The 20,028-nt window shown below is 40.8% G+C and overlaps 1 protein-coding gene across 6 annotated transcripts in view; it reads right to left on the bottom strand.

The window, feature by feature from the left end:
- The window catches only part of MSLN (mesothelin), a 40,712-nt gene that overhangs the window by 10,565 nt on the left and 10,119 nt on the right, over nt 1–20,028 (bottom strand). For all 6 annotated transcript variants that reach the window (XM_087912537.1, XM_087912534.1, XM_087912533.1 and 3 more), the window contains 6 exons: nt 18,676–18,787; nt 17,276–17,469; nt 16,105–16,251; nt 11,975–12,105; nt 11,376–11,509; nt 3,711–3,805 (listed from right to left, as the gene is read on the bottom strand). In XM_087912537.1, coding sequence (XP_087768663.1) covers nt 3,711–3,805; nt 11,376–11,509; nt 11,975–12,105; nt 16,105–16,251; nt 17,276–17,469; nt 18,676–18,787 — 813 coding nt within the window. The remainder of the gene's footprint in view (nt 1–3,710; nt 3,806–11,375; nt 11,510–11,974; nt 12,106–16,104; nt 16,252–17,275; nt 17,470–18,675; nt 18,788–20,028) is intronic.

Raw genomic sequence — 20,028 nt, 5'->3', positions numbered from 1 at the left:
CTTGGAAGAATTGAGAATGGAACTTTAAAAACAGAAAGAAGCTGCACAAGAAGGAAAAGGTTCTTTTGGCTTCATATTTCAATTTTTAGAAATGGAGATCCTGAACTATGAGAAACAACAAGAAATGCCTGTAGAACAAGAAGGGCAGGACAAAGAAGAAGCCATCTTCAATGACCAAGTATTTCTATGTGGGGAAAAGAAAGGAAAGGGGGGAAAGGGAGTGGAAATTTTGGGGGTGGGGTTGAAAAAACAACCCCAAAAAAGAATAGTTTGAAAAGTAATTACAACATTAGGAAGAAACAGAAGGATTACAGAAGAGAGAATCAGAATTAGAGAGAGAAGTGGTCAAAAAGGGAAGGGAGAAGAAGAGGGGGAAGAGGGAAAGGAAAAGAAATTATAAAGGACAGAAACAGGACATAGAGAAACAGGGAAAACGTACAAGGACTGAGGGTATAAGCCTATTTAGAAGATACAGAGATAATGGGTGAAAACTTAATTGAAAGGGGGATTCTGCAAGGATACATAAGATAGTATTGTTATATTAGAAATAGAAATGAACTTTGAAAATATGAAACAAGTGTGATTAAAATGATAGATAAAACATTCATTGTAATGGAATGGAATGTTTAATAAATAAATGAAATAAAGAGAATGAGAGAATGAAATTAGGAAAGGAGGGGAACGTTTTAATTATTATAAATGTGTTATAAAAAATTAAGTGAAGAGGAATATGAAAGAAACATGAAAATATTGTGGAAATATTATAAGTGTTCCTAGAAGTATGACACCCTATTGAAAAGATATGTTAAAGATGTCAAAAATTATAACTAACATTAATGATAGAGCTGAATTGGAATAGAATAAGTATTTTATTTATTATTGTTTTAGATAGATAGATAGATAGATAGATATACATATACATATACATACATACATATATATATATGTTGTGACTGGAAGGATCGATCCTGCTGGGAGTTTTGACTCTGATGACTCTGAAGATGGAAGGTTGGAGCCTGCTGTGAATGTGGAGTCTGAATTATCAGAGGACACTGACGTGAGCCAGGAGGATGAGAGATTGTCGCAGAGACAATCCTCCCCAGAACCTTCGACTTCATTCATGCCAGCAAATGATCAACAAAATGAGACAGAAGTTTCCAGCAAGGAAACTGACAGATCTTGGATTGACGCCAGAACTAGGAGAACCAGGAAATGTCAATCTGAAGGGAGGCATCAGGAAAAACATTGATTGGAGAGACTGACACGCCTATCCAGGTGATTTAATCAGGCGTGCTGACTGTCAAACTTTGCTTGGAAACAAAGTGTTTGATGAGTCGAAAGAATACATTTGGAGTGGCCTTGTGATTTATGGACAATTCTGAATAGTCTGACAGATTCCGGGAAGTCTGCCAAGGACTGGAAAACAGTGCTATTAACCCTTTTGAATCTGGTTTTGTTCTTGTTTGAATATTTTGAATTCTGAAACCTTGTCTTCTCATCTATGAATAGAGGAGAGACATTATATATATATATTAAAAGATACAAAGGTGTCATACTCCAATTAGTAACTACAGGGAAAATTTTGTTTAATGAAAAAAGAAAATATGAAATTGAAACAGGACAGACATAAATATAAATATAATGACTAGAAAGTCTTGAATGACTTGAAACTTAGAAAAAGATATATCTAATTAAATTTAGAAAGGAATGAGATAATTAAAAGTAAGATTGAGAAAACTAAGGGAAGGGAAAAATTATTGAGAAAATGTTAAAATAGTAATAAGATATGGAATAGAACACAAAGATGAATATGAAATTGAGTTTGTGTCTGTATGGAGAAGTGATAACCCGGGACCATGCTATTCTCAAAAAAAGAAATTTTACTTGTATTATGTTTTGTGAAAACCCAAATAAAATTTTTATAAAAAAAAAAAAGTCCGGTTAAGCAGCCCATCTTGGTCTATCCCTCGCTGGAGCTTAGCTTGGGAGCAAACTGGAGCCACTTAAGGGCAAAACATGGAGTTCCGGCTGGAGCTTGGTAACCATTATAAAAGGAACATCCACACTGAAGCAGCTCACAATCCCAATAAGTGCAAGATCTGAGGCTCATAATTTAATTGTCAGAACCCTGACAACAAGCCAACTCTCTCAAAACTAATAAAAAGGACCAGGATTCCCGAGCCCCGGACTTGGGTGGAATTCAAAAATCCCAGCAACTGGTTCGCTGCCCGGTTGCTGGGTGGGTGGGGCCTATCAGAATTTCCTGTTTCCGGTGGGCTTCCAGAGCTCGGGGGAGGCCATTTTTGCCCTCCCAAGGGTCCAGAGGTCTCCCGCAGGCCTCTGGGAGGGCGAAAACAGCCTCCCCCAGCCTCTGAAGGCCCACTGGAAGCTGGAAACAGGCCCATTTCCAGACTTCCAGAAGGCCCATTTTTCCCCCTCCCAGAGCCTCTGTGCAAACCCTGCACTTACCTCCATTGAAAATGGGCCGCGTGGAAAGTCCTGGGAGGGGCAAGGCCAGCCGGTCAGTTGTAATACCGGTTCAGTGAATCAGATGTAACTTTAACATCCAGTTCACCTGAACTGGCCTGAACTGGTAGAATCCCACCCCTGCCTGGACTCTCCATCCGCTCCCTGACACTCAGGCTACCACGGCAGAGGGCAGACTATCCGAAGAGAGCCTGCTCCAGGCAATCCAGAGCAGGGTAGAACTTGCTCCCACCCAGGGAACTCCAGGAACCAGCAGCCCAACTGGAATCAAATTGCAGCCCTCCCTGGGCATCAAAGCCGAGATGCCTGTCTCAGCAACTGAAATGAGTATTGGTGGAAAAAAGCCCCTGAAGCGGCTGAAGTTGAGCTCCCCAATAGATCCCCAAAGAATTTGCAGAAGTGTTCAGCAAGGCCAAGTGCAATGTCCTACCCTCCCACTGTGAGGGTAGGGTGCATGATAAGTGAGGTCAGAGTTGGCTTCACTTGGTCCATACCGACAAGAAGCTCCTAATAAATAATTGGATTTCTTTTGAAGCTTGGCTTGAGGCTCATGATTTAATTAGGGCATCGGTCAGAATCCTGAGAGTTACAAGAAAACACTGAACTGAAAAAAATGACATATGACCATTTTTCACATTTATGACCATTCCACATTCCCAAGGTCACATGATCAAAATTCAAATACTTGGCAACTGTCTCATATTTATGACGGTTGCAATGTCCCAGGATCATGTGATCAGCTTTGCAACCTGACAAGCAAAATCAATGGGGAAGCCAGATTCACTTAACAATCATATCACTAATTTAACAACTGCAGTGATTTACTAAACTGTGGCAAGAAATGTAGTAAAATGGAGCAAAATTCACTTAACAAATGTCTCAGTTAACAACATAAATTTTGGGCTCAATTGTGGTCTACTAACATTGATTAGAATGTTGAGTTGGTTGACCAGAGCAAGCATGGTGATATTTTAAACACTAACAATTTTAAAATCTTAAATATTTTAAAATTCAAAATACCCAACATGGAATCTAAACAAAACTTCAAAGCCTGAGAAATGTGGCATTGACCTGTTCCCCCCATACATTCTTTTAACTTTTATCAGCATTTCACTCCACCCAAGTTGATTGTCTTCAGGATTCTTGGAGAAGCTCCCATAATTACCTGCAGTATGGCTGGGGAAAACTGACTTCAGCCACCTTTTACTTTAAAGTCCACTCACCTTTAGAGAGCTGCCTTTCAGGCCCAAAAAAGTTTGAATGTCCATGTTGACATCATTTTTACTAAGTGCCCTGAGATCTTCACCTGGAGCACCTCCTGAAAGCAAGAAGAAGAATTTAGCTGATATTCTTTACTGGTCATCTTGAATGAAAGAGCAATGGGATTTTTTTCTTGAAATAGTTTCAAAAGGTTTTATTAATAGCTGCACATTTTCTAAATTATTTCAAACCAATGCCCATGATAAGCTTCCAGGGTTTCACAGCTCTATTTTGGGGCTAGTTGCAGGTTACTTCATATGACATTATAAATCACGGAAACACTCATTTAAACTAATGTTAGTCATAAAATGTAAATTTCCAATCCATGTGAAATGATGGTGGTCAGACAACAGCTCTTAAATCTACCCATCAAAATAGATTTTGCAATAGTTCAATTTTTGCCATAAGGAATATACTTTGCCATAAGGAAAAAGATGAAAAAAATGATGGGACAAGAGGAAACATAACTTATGGAATATAACAATATAGATTAAAAATGAAGTAGAAATTGATCTGATTTATATTTTCTATGCAAATTAGACTTACTATACTTGTATCTTTTTCAACCAAATAAACAAATTCAGTTAACCTATGGCAACACAATTCATGTTTGCATTCCAAATTTAGCATTGTATTTGCCTGTCTTGGATCAGAGTACCTCAGGATACTGAAGAAAAGTCTCTGTACAAATGCATGCAATCATAAAATTAATATATAAGTGTGTATAACATTTGGATAAACTATTTCTATTAAAAATGTATACATTAGGCAGAAAAAGTCCATGCTTCAGTTCATATATTGCATTAAGAGAAATATATATAGTACATAAAAACACTGAATTGACAGTACATACTGCATATATGTAGTGTATAGTACACATTGAAATTGACAGTAGACATTGAAATTGACAGATTTGTTTGGACTCATAAAATTGACTTTGAGGCAAAATAGTTATGCTTATTGACATGTCAAAAGCGCTGTCTGATTTGCAAATGTACACTTCACTTTTGCAAACAGGTTTCTCATCTTACACTTGAGTTTTGCATTTGTGAGCTGTCAATCTACCATGAAGTGTGGGGGAGGAGTGAGATGAGAGGGGGCAAAGCTACTGGCTCATCATACCTTCCAGAGACACAAGGTCAGAGCCTGGGAATGGAATGCAATGGCTCACCAGTCAACCAGCCGTGGAAGAAACTGTTCTCAAAACAATTTATTCAAATGTAATTGGACAATAGGGAACCAGAGAAGGAGAGGAACCAGACAGGAAAAGTGAACCAGGAAATTTTGGCATGTGAACTTCAGTTCTGGCTTTGCTATATTGTAATCCACTTGACTTTTAGTAAACTTATATCTTTCACTTCAAATGGAGTTGAGGGTCTTTCTAAGGGACCAAGTCAGGGCAGGTTTGACATTAAGCCAGAACTACAACAACAATTCATCTGGAAGAATTATCTATCATGGGAATTGAAGAGGTGGCAAGACCCTGTAGCTTCCAAATGCTCTTCGAGGGTAGGCTCATGCACAGGGCATTACAATCGTTCAACCATGAAACTCAGTCCTCCAGGGACTGAAGGACTGCGTGCAAGGAATCCTGATCCAGGAAAGGCTGCAACTTCTGCACAACATGAAGTTGTGCAAAGGCTCTCCTAGCCATGACTCCTTGAGCAGGAGTTGCGAGTCCAGGAGAACCCCCAAGTTGCGGACTAGTTTTTTCTGGGACAAGGCCACCCCATTTCAGAGTCAAAGATGACAAAATCCCAGGTCTTGGAGTCCCATGCACCCTAAGTCATTTGGTCTAACCAGAGTTCAGTCAAACCTGTGGTTCCCCTACCCAGGCCTCCACAGCCTCCAGGCACAGTGAGAGGGCAACCCCAGCATCACTTGGGTCACCAAATAGAGAGTTGGGTATCATCAGCAAATACCTCAGCCCAGGGTGATGGACGATCCTACCTAGCAGTTTCATACAGATTCATATAAAAGTAGTAGAGGCAGTATTGAGCCCTGTGGTGACCACAAAACAGCAGCTGAGGGCTGGACCGCCTGTTCCCTGTCAATACCAGCCATGGAGAAAGGAGCCGAATCAATGCAGAACAGGGCTGCCCAGTCCCCCCAGTCGACCCAAAATACCACGACCGATGGCATAGAAAGCCACTGAGAGGCCAAGGAGAGTGAGGATGGTTGCACTATGCCCATGCCACTCTCGCCAGAGACCAATCAGAATAGAACAGGAAGGGACCTTGGAGGTCTTCTAGACCAGGCCCCTACTCAATCAGGAGGTCCTATACCATTTCAGACAAGTGACTATGCACAGTCTCTTCTTGAAAACCTCCAGTGATGGAGCACCCACAACTTCTGAAGGGAAGCTGTTCCACTGGTTAATTGCCCTCACTATTAGGAAATGTCTCCCTAATTAGTTTTCTTGTCCTGCCATCTGGTGCTATGATGACCCAGGACAAAGCACGAAGGCCACACAACCAGCGGAGAGTTCAAACTTCCCTTTAATGCTCCAACTCTCCCGCTAAACACTCCCGTGTTATACAAGTCCCAGAGCAAAGTGCTCAGACACACACACAGCAGCCTCTGGCTGCAAGCAGTCCAGCGAACACTATTAGTACAACGGCTTCAAAGGAGTCCAGCAAGGCAAAGGAACAAAGAAATGAATCCACAAAGCAAGGAAGAAGCAAGCAGGCCTGCAAACGTCAGATGTCGGCAATGGCATCCAAAACTCCACCAATTCAGCATTGTTCTTGACAAACACCCCTCCCCACAGCGTCTCCTTAAGTCTCAGTCCTCAAGTGTGCCTTTGTGAAGAGGGGCAGGGCACTCTCCTGTCAAGTTGTCAGGTTAGCCTGTGCTGTTCCCATCTCCTCTCCACTCTTTGTGCTCCAGGATCAGGAGGGGGCGGTCCTTGCTCTCCTCATTTCCACTGCCTGCCCCTTCTTGGTTGTCCTGCCTTGTTCCTCCCTGCTGGCAAGCTGTCCCAAGGCAGAGGGCCCTGGGGCTGCCTCATCCTGCTCCTCCCCACATTCCTCCAAAGCCAACAAAGCCGACCCTTCAGTCTCTGTCAGCCACAGCTCCAGCTCAGCCTCCCCTGCGAATTCAGTTGCTTTGAAAAATAAGTTGACTCCCTTCTCTTTGTAGCAGCCTCTCAAAACACTGGAATGCTACTATCAGGTCCCCCCAGTCCTTCTTTTCTCTGGACTGGCCAAACCCAAACCCTGCAGCCATTCTTCACATGTTTTCGTCTCCAGGCCTTTAATCATCTTAGTTGCTCTTCTTTGCACTTTTTCCAAAGTCTCAACATCTTTTTTGTAATATGGTGATCAAAACTGGATGCTGTATTCCAGATTTGGCCTTACTAAGGTTTTATAAATTGGTACTAAATACTTCATGTGATTTTGATTCTATGCTTCTGTTATTCAACGGATTGGCCGCCGCCGCAAACAGCTGGCTCATATATAACTGATCATCCACTAGGACTTCCTTAAGGGCATCTGGAAATGTCCCTTCCTCTAGTCCCGTATTACTGAATGTCTAGAGCCACCCACCATCCAGGAGGGACAAGAATGTAACTGACAGGTGAGGTCCACTTATCAGGGCCAACAGGATCCAACCATTTCCAGATAAGAAGGCAAGGCCTCACCCTGAGCCTCTCACCTCGACCAACAAAGAATGGATCCAAGGGACTTTGTTCAACAGGTGCTAAACAAACTCCTCTGCTCAGCCCTGCAAAAGGTCATCTGACATCCCCACCAGGTTCCCTCCCCCTCCCCTTGTCTGCTTTCTATCCACCCATCTTTTTATTGTTCTTCTGTTCTGTTGGCACTCTTTTCATTTCTTCCTTTTTATTGTTGTAAGCAGTGGTGGGATTCAAACAATTTAACAGCTGGTTCTTCCTAATGACTGGCTGGGTGGGTGGGGCCAACTCTACATCACTTGTGTGAGTGGTGTGAGGGAATCCAGGAGTCTCTGGTAGGTGGGGGTGGGAGGAAAGAAAGAAAGTGTGTGTGTGTGTGTGTGTGTGTGTGTGAGAGAGAGAGAGAGAGAGAGAGAGAGAGAGAGATCTAATCCAACCTCAGAGGCTTATCTGGGGCTGGCAACAATGTTCTTTCTCTCTCTCTCTCTCTCTTTCACACACACACACACACACACACACACACACACACACACACACAAACACACACACAGAGGTTTCTCACCCCCTCCCAAAGCAGCCACATCCTAACCTGCTTTCCAGCTGCATTCTCCGCTTCACGTGCAGGGGAAGAAAAGTTGCTTGTGGGACTACAGTAAAAAAAACCGTTCAGACCTTTTTTGCCATGACAAGTTGGAAAGTCTGAACAATTTTTTAAAGTAGTCCCACAAGCAACTTTTCTTGCCTTGCACATGCAGAACAGAGCCAGAAAGCAGGTTTGTGTGTGTGTGTGAGTGTGAAAGTAAAAACAAAGGAATGGCTGGTTGGAATGATAGTCAGATTTCAACCGTGCCCGGTGAGCAGACTCTGAGACCTTCACCTGCAGATGGCCATCGCACAACCCCCTGTGAAACCACTCCCGAGCAGTGCCAGGGCTGGGGAGGCCACCAGAGGAGCTCCACATGGCCCCCACCTGCTTCTACTTTGCCTTTGCCAGGGCACTAGAAGGCGCTGTCCTTGGCTGGCCAGTCTGAGTGCTGTCCCAAAGCCAACAAACAAAAGCCATGTGTCCAGCACCACCACCGGCCAAGATCAGCAGGCAGGCAATCCAAATGCCCTGTGCTTGTTTGGCCCCTCCCTTAGTGTAAAATGATTTTTGCCTGTCTCATTCTGGGCACAGGGCTTCTGTTTGTTAGGCCACTTCCCAAAGCAGGCATCTCCGCGGCCAGCTGATTCACTTTTTCCCTCTTTTTTCTCATGGGGGGATCATGAGAGGCTTGCCCAGTGGCAACAGCAGAAGGTAGAGGCAGAGGCATGGAGGAGGCAGGCGATCCAAGCGCCAGCACCAATGGATGCTTGCTTAAATGGACGTTTGCTCTGATGATCCAGGCAGCTGAGATTGCCTCTCTCCCTCCCCCCAGAGAAATGGGTGGCAAGGGGTGCACCCAAGCAATGCTCCGGCATCGAAAAAACCTTCTGTGATGACTTGGGGTGTGACACAAATTAACCAAGTCACAAAAATAGAAGACAGTCAGTCCCTTTATAATGTCTCCAACTTGGCCCCAATGTCCAATTATCCTCGGCTGGATATCAAACTCTTTAAAAAAAATAGCTTACAGAGGGACTAAATGCAGTCCACACCCAAAGTAAAGTTAATTCAAAATAAAAAACCTAACACATCACACTGAAGGAATTACTACGGCAGGCAAGGATACCATGGTATACATGCTGATGATCTTAAATATTTACTGTAACAGCTTGCTTTATGCTGATGATATGATTTTATTATCATACACACAAGTAGGATTACATAGGCTATTAAGAAGATTTAGCTATTATTGCCAGGGTAACTCTCTAATCATTAGTAAATCTAAATAAAAAATAATGGTGTTTGGAAGAAACCATCAGAGACATAGGTGGCAATTGGATGGTGAACCAATTGACAGGTTAATTCCCTTGTATATTTGGGCGTAACTTTTTCCAAGACTGGATCTTGGGCCTGCCATCATCAACGGAGTACATTTAGAGCAAAAGCCTGTTTGAATTTATTGCTCAAACTAAAAAACCATAGTTATCCAGGGTCCCTAGTCCCATTAATCAAGGTTTATAAGGCTAAAGTTACCACAATGCTCTTGTATGGAGCAGAAATTTGGCGTCTTTACTCAACCACAGTCTTAGAAGAAGCACAGTCCCAGCATTTGAGATGTATTTTGGGTGTAGACCCAAGAACATCTGCTGCAGCAGTTAGAGCTGAACTGGGAATTTATACAATTCAGGCATTATCTAAAATTAGAGCTTGTAACTCCTGGTGCAAAGTTAATGAAATGGAGACTGATAGACTACCCAAATTATGCCTACTAGAGCAAATAAAACTACAATCACAAATCTTCTGGATCATTAAACTAACAAATTTTATAAGAAGCTGTGGTCTTCCTATCTTTTGTGGAACAGGAGAACAATCTAAAAAGAGTTGCCCAAAGAATTAAGGACGTAGATGCACAAACTGATATAGCTATCCTTAGTAAGGTAGGTAACTTGAAATGGTTGAGTGAATACAAATGTACTTTCCAAGTAGATGGCTACTTGAAGTCACAACTCCCAAAACATCTTAGGGAGATAGTCACGAAAGCGAGATTTGAACAGCTTGACACAATGGTTAGATACGGGAGATGTTATGCAATACTGTACAATGAGAGTCTCTGCATTTGCAGAGTGGCAGAGGTAGAGGACCTGGCTCACATCTTCTTTGGCTGTTGCCTGTATAAGAGGATGAGAGATAGGTATCTTGGTCTATATATCAGACGAATGACCCATTGGGATACCCATATCAAAATAACTTACCTTATGTCCGGCCAGAACTTGAAAATAACATTTAAAGTAGCACAGTATTTAAACAAAACGATTCGGTTGAGATCTGCATATGTGGGATTAATTGGGGGAGATTGCAAGGGTGACTCCGAAATATGTTATTATATTTTATCTATGCCTTAAATTATTGTACATTACATTGTTACAATTTTATTTTGGATTGTATTTTATTACTATTACATCTTAAATCATATTTTGTCTAGATTCCATTTTAAATTGTATTTTATCAAATTTCATTTTGAATTGCTTTTATTAAATTTTAGTAACAAATTGTTGCTGGAGCTTTGTACTTTGATGTGGCCCAAGGGCTAATCAATAAAGACTTATTATTACTACAGCAGGCAAGGATGCACGCTTTGCACTCCACTCCCTGTCAGCTGTTCCATCTCCCCCTCAGAATCAGACTCCAACAGGGGCATGACACCTTCTCTTACCCTTACCCTGTGTGAAAATCAGGGTCTTTTTACTTCATCATAGGCCAAAAAGGAGAGAACAGCTGGGCTGCAGGGCATGATTCTAGGCAAGTGAGGTGAGATAAGGAGTGGCTGGGGGGGGTGGGACCAGCCAGTGGTGCAATCAGCCAATTCTCCAAACTTTGCAAAAAGTTAACACTCGGTTCCCTTGAACCAGTGAGAACCAGTTTGAATCCCACCTCTGGTTGTAAGCCACCTAGAGTAGCCACACAACAAGATATGTAGCAAATAAATTTAACAAATAAATAAAAATGTAACATCTTCAATTAGATGTAATTCATATAGCATGCACAACTCTAAGGCTTAGTGGCTATGTTCAGGAGCAACCCAAGTCATGACTTAATCTAATTACTCAGTTCACCCAATCTATAAGGACAATGGCTTTTTCTCAGAAAATTCTGTGAACCACAAACTACTTGACACAGTTTTAGCCTAGCCTTACCTTTGTATGTGTCATATTAAGCTAAACATGGCCTTACTAACTTAGATTCATCCATTCATTCAAATGTTTTCATACATACTCCCTCCCCAATCTGGGGACTATATTGTTTACACAGATGGAGTTTAAAGGCAATTCAAGACTTGATTTCAAATTGTTGTTCAACAAGATCTAAACCTCAATTGGACTTTCCTCAGTCAATGTTTCTGCTTACCTAGAAATGGCCTGATCCGTTTATAATATTCACTGTATTCATAGTGACGATCTGAAAAGGCCCGCTTGGCTTTGGGATAGAGATGATCCTTGATGGCTGAGGAGCAATTGGATGGGTCAAGGAGAGTGGCCATCCTGCCAAGAAAAGGCAAGGTAAGGAAAAGGAAGGGATCCAGCTCTCACAATACTTCCTTCTTGCCTCAATTTCACTTCTCCACAGGATTTTCAAAATAATGCTTTTAGTAACACCTAAGCTACTGACCAGAAAAACTAGCTGAAAGGAGCAACATCAGATATTCAGCTTAATTTTGACTTTCTTTGGGATGGGCTCTTCCTCATCTGTATAGCTCGGGCTTCATCAATAAGATATAGCAATAGTGCTTAGACTTATATATCGTTCTACAGTCCTTTATAGCCAGCTGGATGACATTGGACTAGTCACTTCCTCTCAACCCAACCCACCTCACAGGGTTGTTGTTGTGGGAAAATTAGAAGGAAGTTATGTTGGAAATATTTGCTGCCTTGGGTTAATTGTAAAAATAATAAAGGTGGGATACAAAGAAATAGATAAATAAATAGATGTTAAAAGAATTCACTCACTCAATGCTCTTTTCAGTTATCATGCTGAGCTGGTCCTCATTCAGGAGACAGATGTATGGCCCGAGCACATCCAGAAAATTGCTATTAATTTGCTTTCTCAATTCAATATAACGCTGAATAACTGCAATTCTCTAAAACAAATAATTCCAGAGTCGAAAGCAAGCCACTTGCAATCTTATGTCGCTTTAGCTTTCCCAAACCTATACCTTCCAAAAGTGTTAAAACAGCCACTTCTAAAATTTGGGAATACACTGGATTGCTGGAAATTATAGTACCAACAGACCTGAAGAGTGGCAACTTGGCTTCATATATCTGGAAGGGTTGCTGTTTTTCAACTGCACATACAAGTTGAAATAGCAAATGTTTGTGGGTGTGGGTGTGTGTATGTGTGTTGTGTGTGCTGAGTTCCAGAGGCATGTCTAAGAACTCTGAACATTATAATTCATAGAACTGTAGTGACTAGATCGGGTGTCAGCAACCTGCAGCTCTTTGGGCCCTCTGCTGTGGCTCCCTGTCCCATCACCGGCTAGTCCTGCCCTCACCCTTGCCTCCCTTGCCTGGCCTGAGAAGTTAAGGGTGACAGTGGGGGATGGAGAAGTGGCCGGGGCTGATTCTCCAGCGCCTCATTCTTGCTAGAGCTTCTTCTGGCCCTTGATGGTGTTGGGTGTGCCTTGGTCACTTGGGGAGATGCGCAACCTGCTCTCTGCCTTGAAACACTGGCCTGACCACGATCAATGCCAGCTTCGCTAACATGAGGGCTGGTGGGGTGGGAATGAGATCTGGGGGGAGGGGACGATGGAAAGGGGATGGGCCTGCAGTGCCCAGCCACGGCTTTAAGAAATTCAAGGCAGCGGGTAAAGGGAGCTGGCCCCACTGAACCTTACCAGCTCACTCTTTTTCTCTCCCCCTCCTTCCCTCCCTCCCCTTCCCTCCCTCTCTCTCTCCTGGCTGAGGAACAAGTGACAGCCATGGTGGAGGCTTCCCTTCGCATGACCCTCCTCCTCCTCTCATGACTCCTAGCTGGCAAAGCCAGGAGGGTATGTACATGTGGGGAGATCCTCCTTAAGCGAGCGGTTGCCTGCCCCATGCAGGCCAGGGGTGCCACGAGAGGAGAAGGAGGGGGAGGAGGGTCCTCCAAAGGGAAGCCTCTGCCATGGCTCTGGCCAGCCCAGATTTTAAAAAAGGAATAAGAGAGGGGGGGAGAGAGGGGGGAGATAGGGAGAGAGAGAGATACTGAGAAAGAGATACAGAGAGGGGGGAGGATGGGAAATAGAGAGGGAGAGGGGAAGAGAGATACAGAGAAAGGGGGAGGGGGGAGAGAGAGAAGGGTTTTGTGGCTGGGTAGGCATAGCTAGGGGGTCATGGGACTGGGTGAGAGTGAGTGACATCAAGTTGGCCATGCCCACCCAGCTTTTGTGGCTCCTGGTATTCTTCTAAAAGAACACTTCCTAGAAAATTCTAGGACACCTAAAGTAAAACGACAAGAATATAACACACTTGGTTAAGCGGAGCCCTCCTCGCTGACAGGCCATAGATCATGATCGTCCGCGGCTACAGCCCATGCTCTTTCATCAGAGAGCCCCAATCATTGTGATTAGGGGCTGAAGCTGCCTCGGGGGGGCAGTGGAGAAAGGGGAAGCTGCCAGCCAGGTTGAGGGGAGCCACATCTCCCCCTCTGGGCTTGGTAATTCCCCCCCCCCCCAAAGACGACTGAAGCAGTGGTCTAAAATGTCTGGACTAAGTTGGTGAAGGAGTGAAGAAAGAGGTGGATAGCATGTGAGCCGGGACAATTGGGTGCAACAACCAAATAAAAGGTACCCCGGGTTTAATGTAACAATGAATTTCTAAATAAGAAAAGAAAGCGGCGGAAATACAAAGGAAAAGAACAAAAAAAAGAAAAATAACTTTGACAGCTAAACGGGGCTTCAAAACAGGAAAGGAAGAAGCCAGAATAAGATATTTAACTAAATTGGATTAAAAGATTTAGGCAACAAACAGGCATAAATTAAACCTGGACTTAAGAGTGTCAAAAAATAATAATAATAAGGGGGGGGGGCAAATATACAAACTGGAGATTTGATTCTATTGGAATATTGAAGCTCGAAAAGCCCTGAATAATAAAACAGGAAAAAGGTGAAGACTTTACATAATGGAGAGTTCCATCTTGTGGACAAAAATTTAAATTTAAAAATAAAAGGGAAAATCCTGTTTCTTTACGAACTTGAGTTGATACAATGTTAAAGAAATATTGAAACAATAAAACAAGAATCCTAGAAAGCAAAAGTTGAACTAGAATAAAAGAAGAAATAAGAAAAAATTGACTGCGGGACTCATTCATGATTTTGGTATAGACCCAGTGTTGGAATAATTGCAAATCTAGAAAGCCTGAAGAAGGAAAATAAAAGTTTTTGTGGATTTCAACAATTGTAAGATGTAAGAGTGTGCAATGATGATAGCTCTTTGGGAACTAAAAATGGAACTTAGTAATATGAAAGAATTACTACAGGAAAGAAATAAATCACTTGGCTCTGTTTTAAAAGCTATGGAAATGGTGATTGAAGAACATGAAGAAAGAACTTCAGAGAAGGAGGAGTTAGTTCAAGAAGAAGCCATCTTAAATAGACAATTAACACAAAGAACACCACAAAGAAGAGGAAAAAGAAAGGAGGTTAAAAATTTAAGACTCAAGAAGGTAACTAAAAAGGGGAATACCTGTGAAAATAGGAAAGGCAGAAAGGAGCAGCAGAAAAGGGAAAAAGAAGATACAAAGAGGGAGAGGGACACAAACTGGAAGGGGAAAAGATATGAGAAAATGAAGGGGAAGAGAGTTAATGAGAAACAGGAGTAGGAAATAAAGAAATATGGGAATTGTAAAATAATGAAAAGAAACTGTTTACATAGAGATAATGGTTAATGAATTTAAAAAAGGGGATTCTGCATGGAGATGAGGGTTAATAAGAATATATTTGCAATTATAAAATATTTAGAAAATAGGGAAATATAGATGATCAAAGGAGGGATGGACACTGATATTCTTTACTAGCTGAATGTATATTTTTACCTTTAAAAGAAATGTTAATGTTTATTAAATAAATTGAAATAATTGAAATGAATTGTGAGGATATTTAAAAATGAGATTAATATCAGTGACCAGGATTAGTTAAATGGACTAATTGTTTCTTTTTCTTATCTTTGTTTTGAAACTATAAATAAATTCTGTGAAATTAAATGCGGAAAATACATTGCAGAATCTGCTTGAAGATATATAATGTTATGTAGGTTTTTTTAAAGGGAATGATTATTATTATAATTAGTTAAAAATAAATGTTTTGGGGGAATTAAGATGAGGAAATTAGGGTATATTTTAACCACTGAGGTTACACACTCAAATTAGTAAAAGGGGGGGAGACTTATGTTTCTTTTCTTGTGTAAAAGCTTGTACTAATTTAGAACTTATGGAAATTGCAAATCTGACAGATAAAAGAACTATTTAAATGAGAAAAGAGTGTTTTGGAAAAGGTAACAATAAAAGTATTTGTAATTATAAATTAGTCAGTTAATAAGCTAATATAGATTATTAAGAGGAAGGAGGGACATTTATAATTTTTATTAGGCGAATGCATATTGTTATTCTTATTTTTAAAAGAAATATTAATGTTTAAGAAATATATTTGAAATAATTGAAATGAAATGAGAGGATGTTTAGATTGAGATCAATATCAGAGACCAGGATTAATTTGTTTGTTCTTCTCTTCTGTAAAAGTTGGAATGGAAAAGGTAATAATAGAATTAAATAAAAATTGGATAAGCTAGGATTGAATGTAAAAAATGAATATATAACTATTGTCATATTTGCATCTAAAAGTGGTGACCCGGAAATATGTTGTCCACTGAAAAGAGCTTTTTTGTTTTGTAATTCATGTGAAAAACTGAATAAAACTTGTTTAAAAAAAAGAATATAACACTCACAATGTGTGGAAACAAGGAGAGGAAAATGGCCAGGAACTTATAATCTGTTTCTCTTTTTTAAAAAAATGATGTTAGTTTATAAGCACTAGGTTTAGAAGCAAAGATAGACTGGGTGCATGATAATGTTCATATTAAAAGCCCCGTATTATCTTCATAATTACCAGCTCATCACCGGACACAGAATCCAATAAAGCATGAACTGTGCTTGTTGAATTGATAGTCCATTGCTTGATCTTCTTTTCATCTATTAGTTTTTCAATGAGTCCAAGATTACTGAATACAGCAGGAGGATATCCCTCAGGAAATATCTGCAAGGAGCAAATAACTGCGTAAAAATGCAAGTTAACTTGCATTTCTAACTCACCTCTTTGATGCAAACATTTATCCAGGAGCTGGTTCTGGTATGGCCTAATGAAAAGGTTTCTGCAAAAGGATTTCTAGTAGTCATCAGGATGATGGGATGGGCATAAAATAAGTCAAGTTGATAATCATGACTGCTAAGTTGGAAGCCCAGCTCCTTTTAGAATGTGCTGTGACATATATAAAAAGGTTGGAATTTCAATCACACTTTTGACTGCTATTGTCATTTTTCTGACCCACTAAGCACTACAGGTCTCCTGTTGCAAGAATGAAAGGCAGAGCTGGTTCTGAGAGAGAGAGAGTGAATAGTGTATCCCTTCCTCATGAGGCCATCTTTTGATCCAGCCGATCTAGACAGTTTTAGGAAAGATTGTTCAGAAGGAGATTGGCCTCCTGCTTCAGAGAGCCTGGAGGATGTGGGTTATCTGGACCCTTTCTGGCCAGGATCAAGACCTTGGTGCAGTATGAAGAAGCCTTGGTGGCAAGTCAGGGATGGGAGTTGTGTGTTAATCCGAGCTCTCCTTGATCTGTTGCTATCCTTCAATACTATTCGGAATTAGCTAAGGGGATTGGAAGTAGAGGACATTGGAAGTGTGGTGTCTCTGAGACTTGTTCTAACCAGTGATGATGGGAAGGGACTGGTTGAGTCCTCCTAGGCCCTCTCACCTCATAGGACCTTTTTAAAAATCCTCCTTATGGGGATATATGGCAGGTCCAAACTCTCCTTGTTTTAGGAAAACTTTGGAGACCTGGCTTCATGAGGGGCCAATTGGACCCTTTTGGTTGTATGACCATGTCGCTTGGCTGCCCTTTTATATTTATATTTGGATTTATATTTGGATTTTTTTACTTGTATAATTTTTCCTTTGAATAACATTGTTTAAGTTGGGCAGCTTTTTAAATCTTAACAATAAATAGATGAAGAATAAATAGTTAAGAGTACCATTTTAAAAAAAATGATATGTTTATTACCTCATCCAGTTTGTCCTTGACTGCTTGCAGCTGTTCATCTGTGAAAGGGTAGTCTGAGAATGCACTAATATTGTTCATTAGGTTTTCCTTAGTCAAGCACAATTTCAATTCTATCGGAGTATAAAATAGAAGCTCATCCATCAGGTCATCATTTAGTATCTCCTTTGTGATGATTTTGTCCGTTGGGCACGTTGCTAAGAGAAAACTCACAAGTTAGCCATGGTTATACAATTTTCAGGTCTCTTCAGATTGTGTGAATGGAAGTAGGAAAGCCTACATGTTTTTCTAAATACCTTGGCAAATGTTTCTATTGATCATTTATATTTATTAAAAAAGATTAAGTGGAAAAGAAAATCCAAATTAGAAATCTTCCTCAAAATGGAGTTAAAAAGAGAGATGAACTGAGAAGTCCATTCATTGTGAATCTGGAGCGAGGTATGCTTTAAAAAATTAGGTGGCAGTCATATTTAATTTTGAAATTACAATGCACACCATTCCTCTCACCCAACATATTACAATATGCTCTTCTGGATTTCAGATGGAGGGCAGGTGTGTGTCCATGAAACCATAACCTAGTGTTTAAGGCATCAGGCTAGAAAACTGGGGATGGTGAGTTCAAGTCCTGCCTCAGCCATGGAAAAATATGGGTGATCTTCAGTCCCTCTCCCTCAGGCCAATCCACCTCACAGACTTGTTGTGTGGGAAAAATAAGAGGAAGCTGTGCTGGATATTTTTGCCACTTTGAGTTATTTGTAAAAATAATAAAGGCAGGATACAATTAAAAACCCTTTCTTTTTGTGACCCTGTAATCCTTAATTCGGGGAAGTCTGGGTGACTGGATGGAGCTGAGCATTTACTGGTGGGATACAAATAAACAAAGACCTTTAACGCCTTTAATCCCTTGCATTGGGGTGGGGCCACTGAATGCAGCTGAGTGTTTACTGGCTGGATGCCCTTCCTAATACCTATGCAGAGTTTGCAGCAGATATTTTCTCTTTGCGCTTGGAGAGAAAAATATCTGCCACTACCTAGGATCCAACTCACAGCCTATTGATTGCGAGGCAAGAGCTCCCTCTGTAGGCCACCACATTATTCAAAACAAACAAACAAACAAATAAAAATGATTCCTTGCAATATAAAAAATGAATGTACTTCAGTGGGATTCACAGGACAGTTAAAAATATTAAGATGGTGATCAGGATCACATGACTGGAGCCCCACCCCTCACAGAAAAAGGGGTGTGGATTCAAGCGCACAGCCAGAGACACTATCTTGTTTTTTTCATCTCATCTGCCCCTTCCAGATGCAATCTTAAGTCTGCCTTCTGCCAACAATCTGCTGCTGCGGTATGAGAACCAGTTCCGACACCCTATTAGGAAGCAACTCCACATTTTACATACCGATCCCACGCTTTGTTCTGGAGGATTTAAGGCTTTCCCTAATATGGACCAGCTGATTTTGTGACAGATCAGAATGGAGAATGGAGTTTTCTAACCACGGCATTAAAACATTCTGCAGAAAGAAAGAACACCAGGTGTTGGAAAGTACAAGGTTTCAGAAATCTCATACTGATTATGGTAAAGAGAGGCAGGATTTTGCTCCCATTGTCCTCCTACTTCCCTCCTGTTCCTTTTGAATAACAAAGTTCTCACCTAGATTGGTCAAGAACTTGTTTGACCCACATGATGCAGAGTTTGTCTCCCATGATGTTAGGGTAGTTAATAAAACATATTGAGGTGTATTTTCTATATACCTTTGTTTACTAATTAGCAAAAAGTTCATCTATTTCTTCTGCTTTTATTTCTAATTCAATTTTACTTAAATTACATTTTAATGAAATTTTTAATTAAAATTTAAATTAATTAAAATAATTGAATTTTAATTAATTAATTTTAATAAATAAATTTTATTAATTTTACAATTAAAACAAACCAACAACACATACACAAATGAAAGAAAAAAAAGAAAAAAGAAAGAAAAGAAAATAGAAAGAATAGAAAGCAATTAAAAACATTCTCATCTTCCACAGTTTGTAAGATCTCTTTTTTCCCCCCATAACCCTTAGTTTATGCCATATACACACACCTAATCTTTACATATATCTATATATCACTGCTATAGGTTTATCCTATCCTCTTTTGCCTTATAGTGTAAAATCTATCTTTGGTCAATCCAATTGTACCAATAGTTCCAGCTATCGTAGTATATTGAGGTGTTGTGACTCCGGGATTGGAATCTGTTCCATTGGCAGATGTGAGCTCGAGCAAAGAGAATCTGGCAGTGAAATTTGAGCCTGCATTGCTGAGTGATTCTGAGGACAGCCAGGCTGAGGAAGTGGACTTAGCTATGAGAGACGAAACCTGATTTATTAGGAGGTGACCTCCCCCAAATCTCCCTCTCTGATTATACAGCAGCTGAATAATAACTACAGTTACGCAGTATCCCCACTCATTTAGAAGCTTCCAATTTTGCTTTCTATCTTAACGTTCCTAAGTTCAATTGTCCTGGTTTTCTTCAAAAAAAAACCCCGCCTCCCCAGATAGATCAGTATTCTCCCAGAGTCTGTGAAGTAGTTTGTATCAGTTAAATCAGTTATATTGTTACAACCGCTTCAGCGTTTCTAAGTACCGCCTATGGCGTGATGCTGTTTTTTTTCCCATCAACTTCGGTCTTCTTCCCGTCTCCGGTTTAATAAAGTCTGTCCAAATAGAAATCAAATGAAATAGTCTGAACCTTCCGTGACTTCCAGGCTC

This window comes from Pseudonaja textilis, chromosome 14 (genome assembly GCF_049901715.1).
Source record: "Pseudonaja textilis isolate UNSWEBS1 chromosome 14, rPseTex1.2, whole genome shotgun sequence".
In the NCBI taxonomy this organism is placed as follows: domain Eukaryota; kingdom Metazoa; phylum Chordata; class Lepidosauria; order Squamata; family Elapidae; genus Pseudonaja; species Pseudonaja textilis.
The sequence above is the reverse complement of the archived record's forward strand: the minus strand, read 5'-3'. Positions and strand labels throughout refer to the sequence as shown.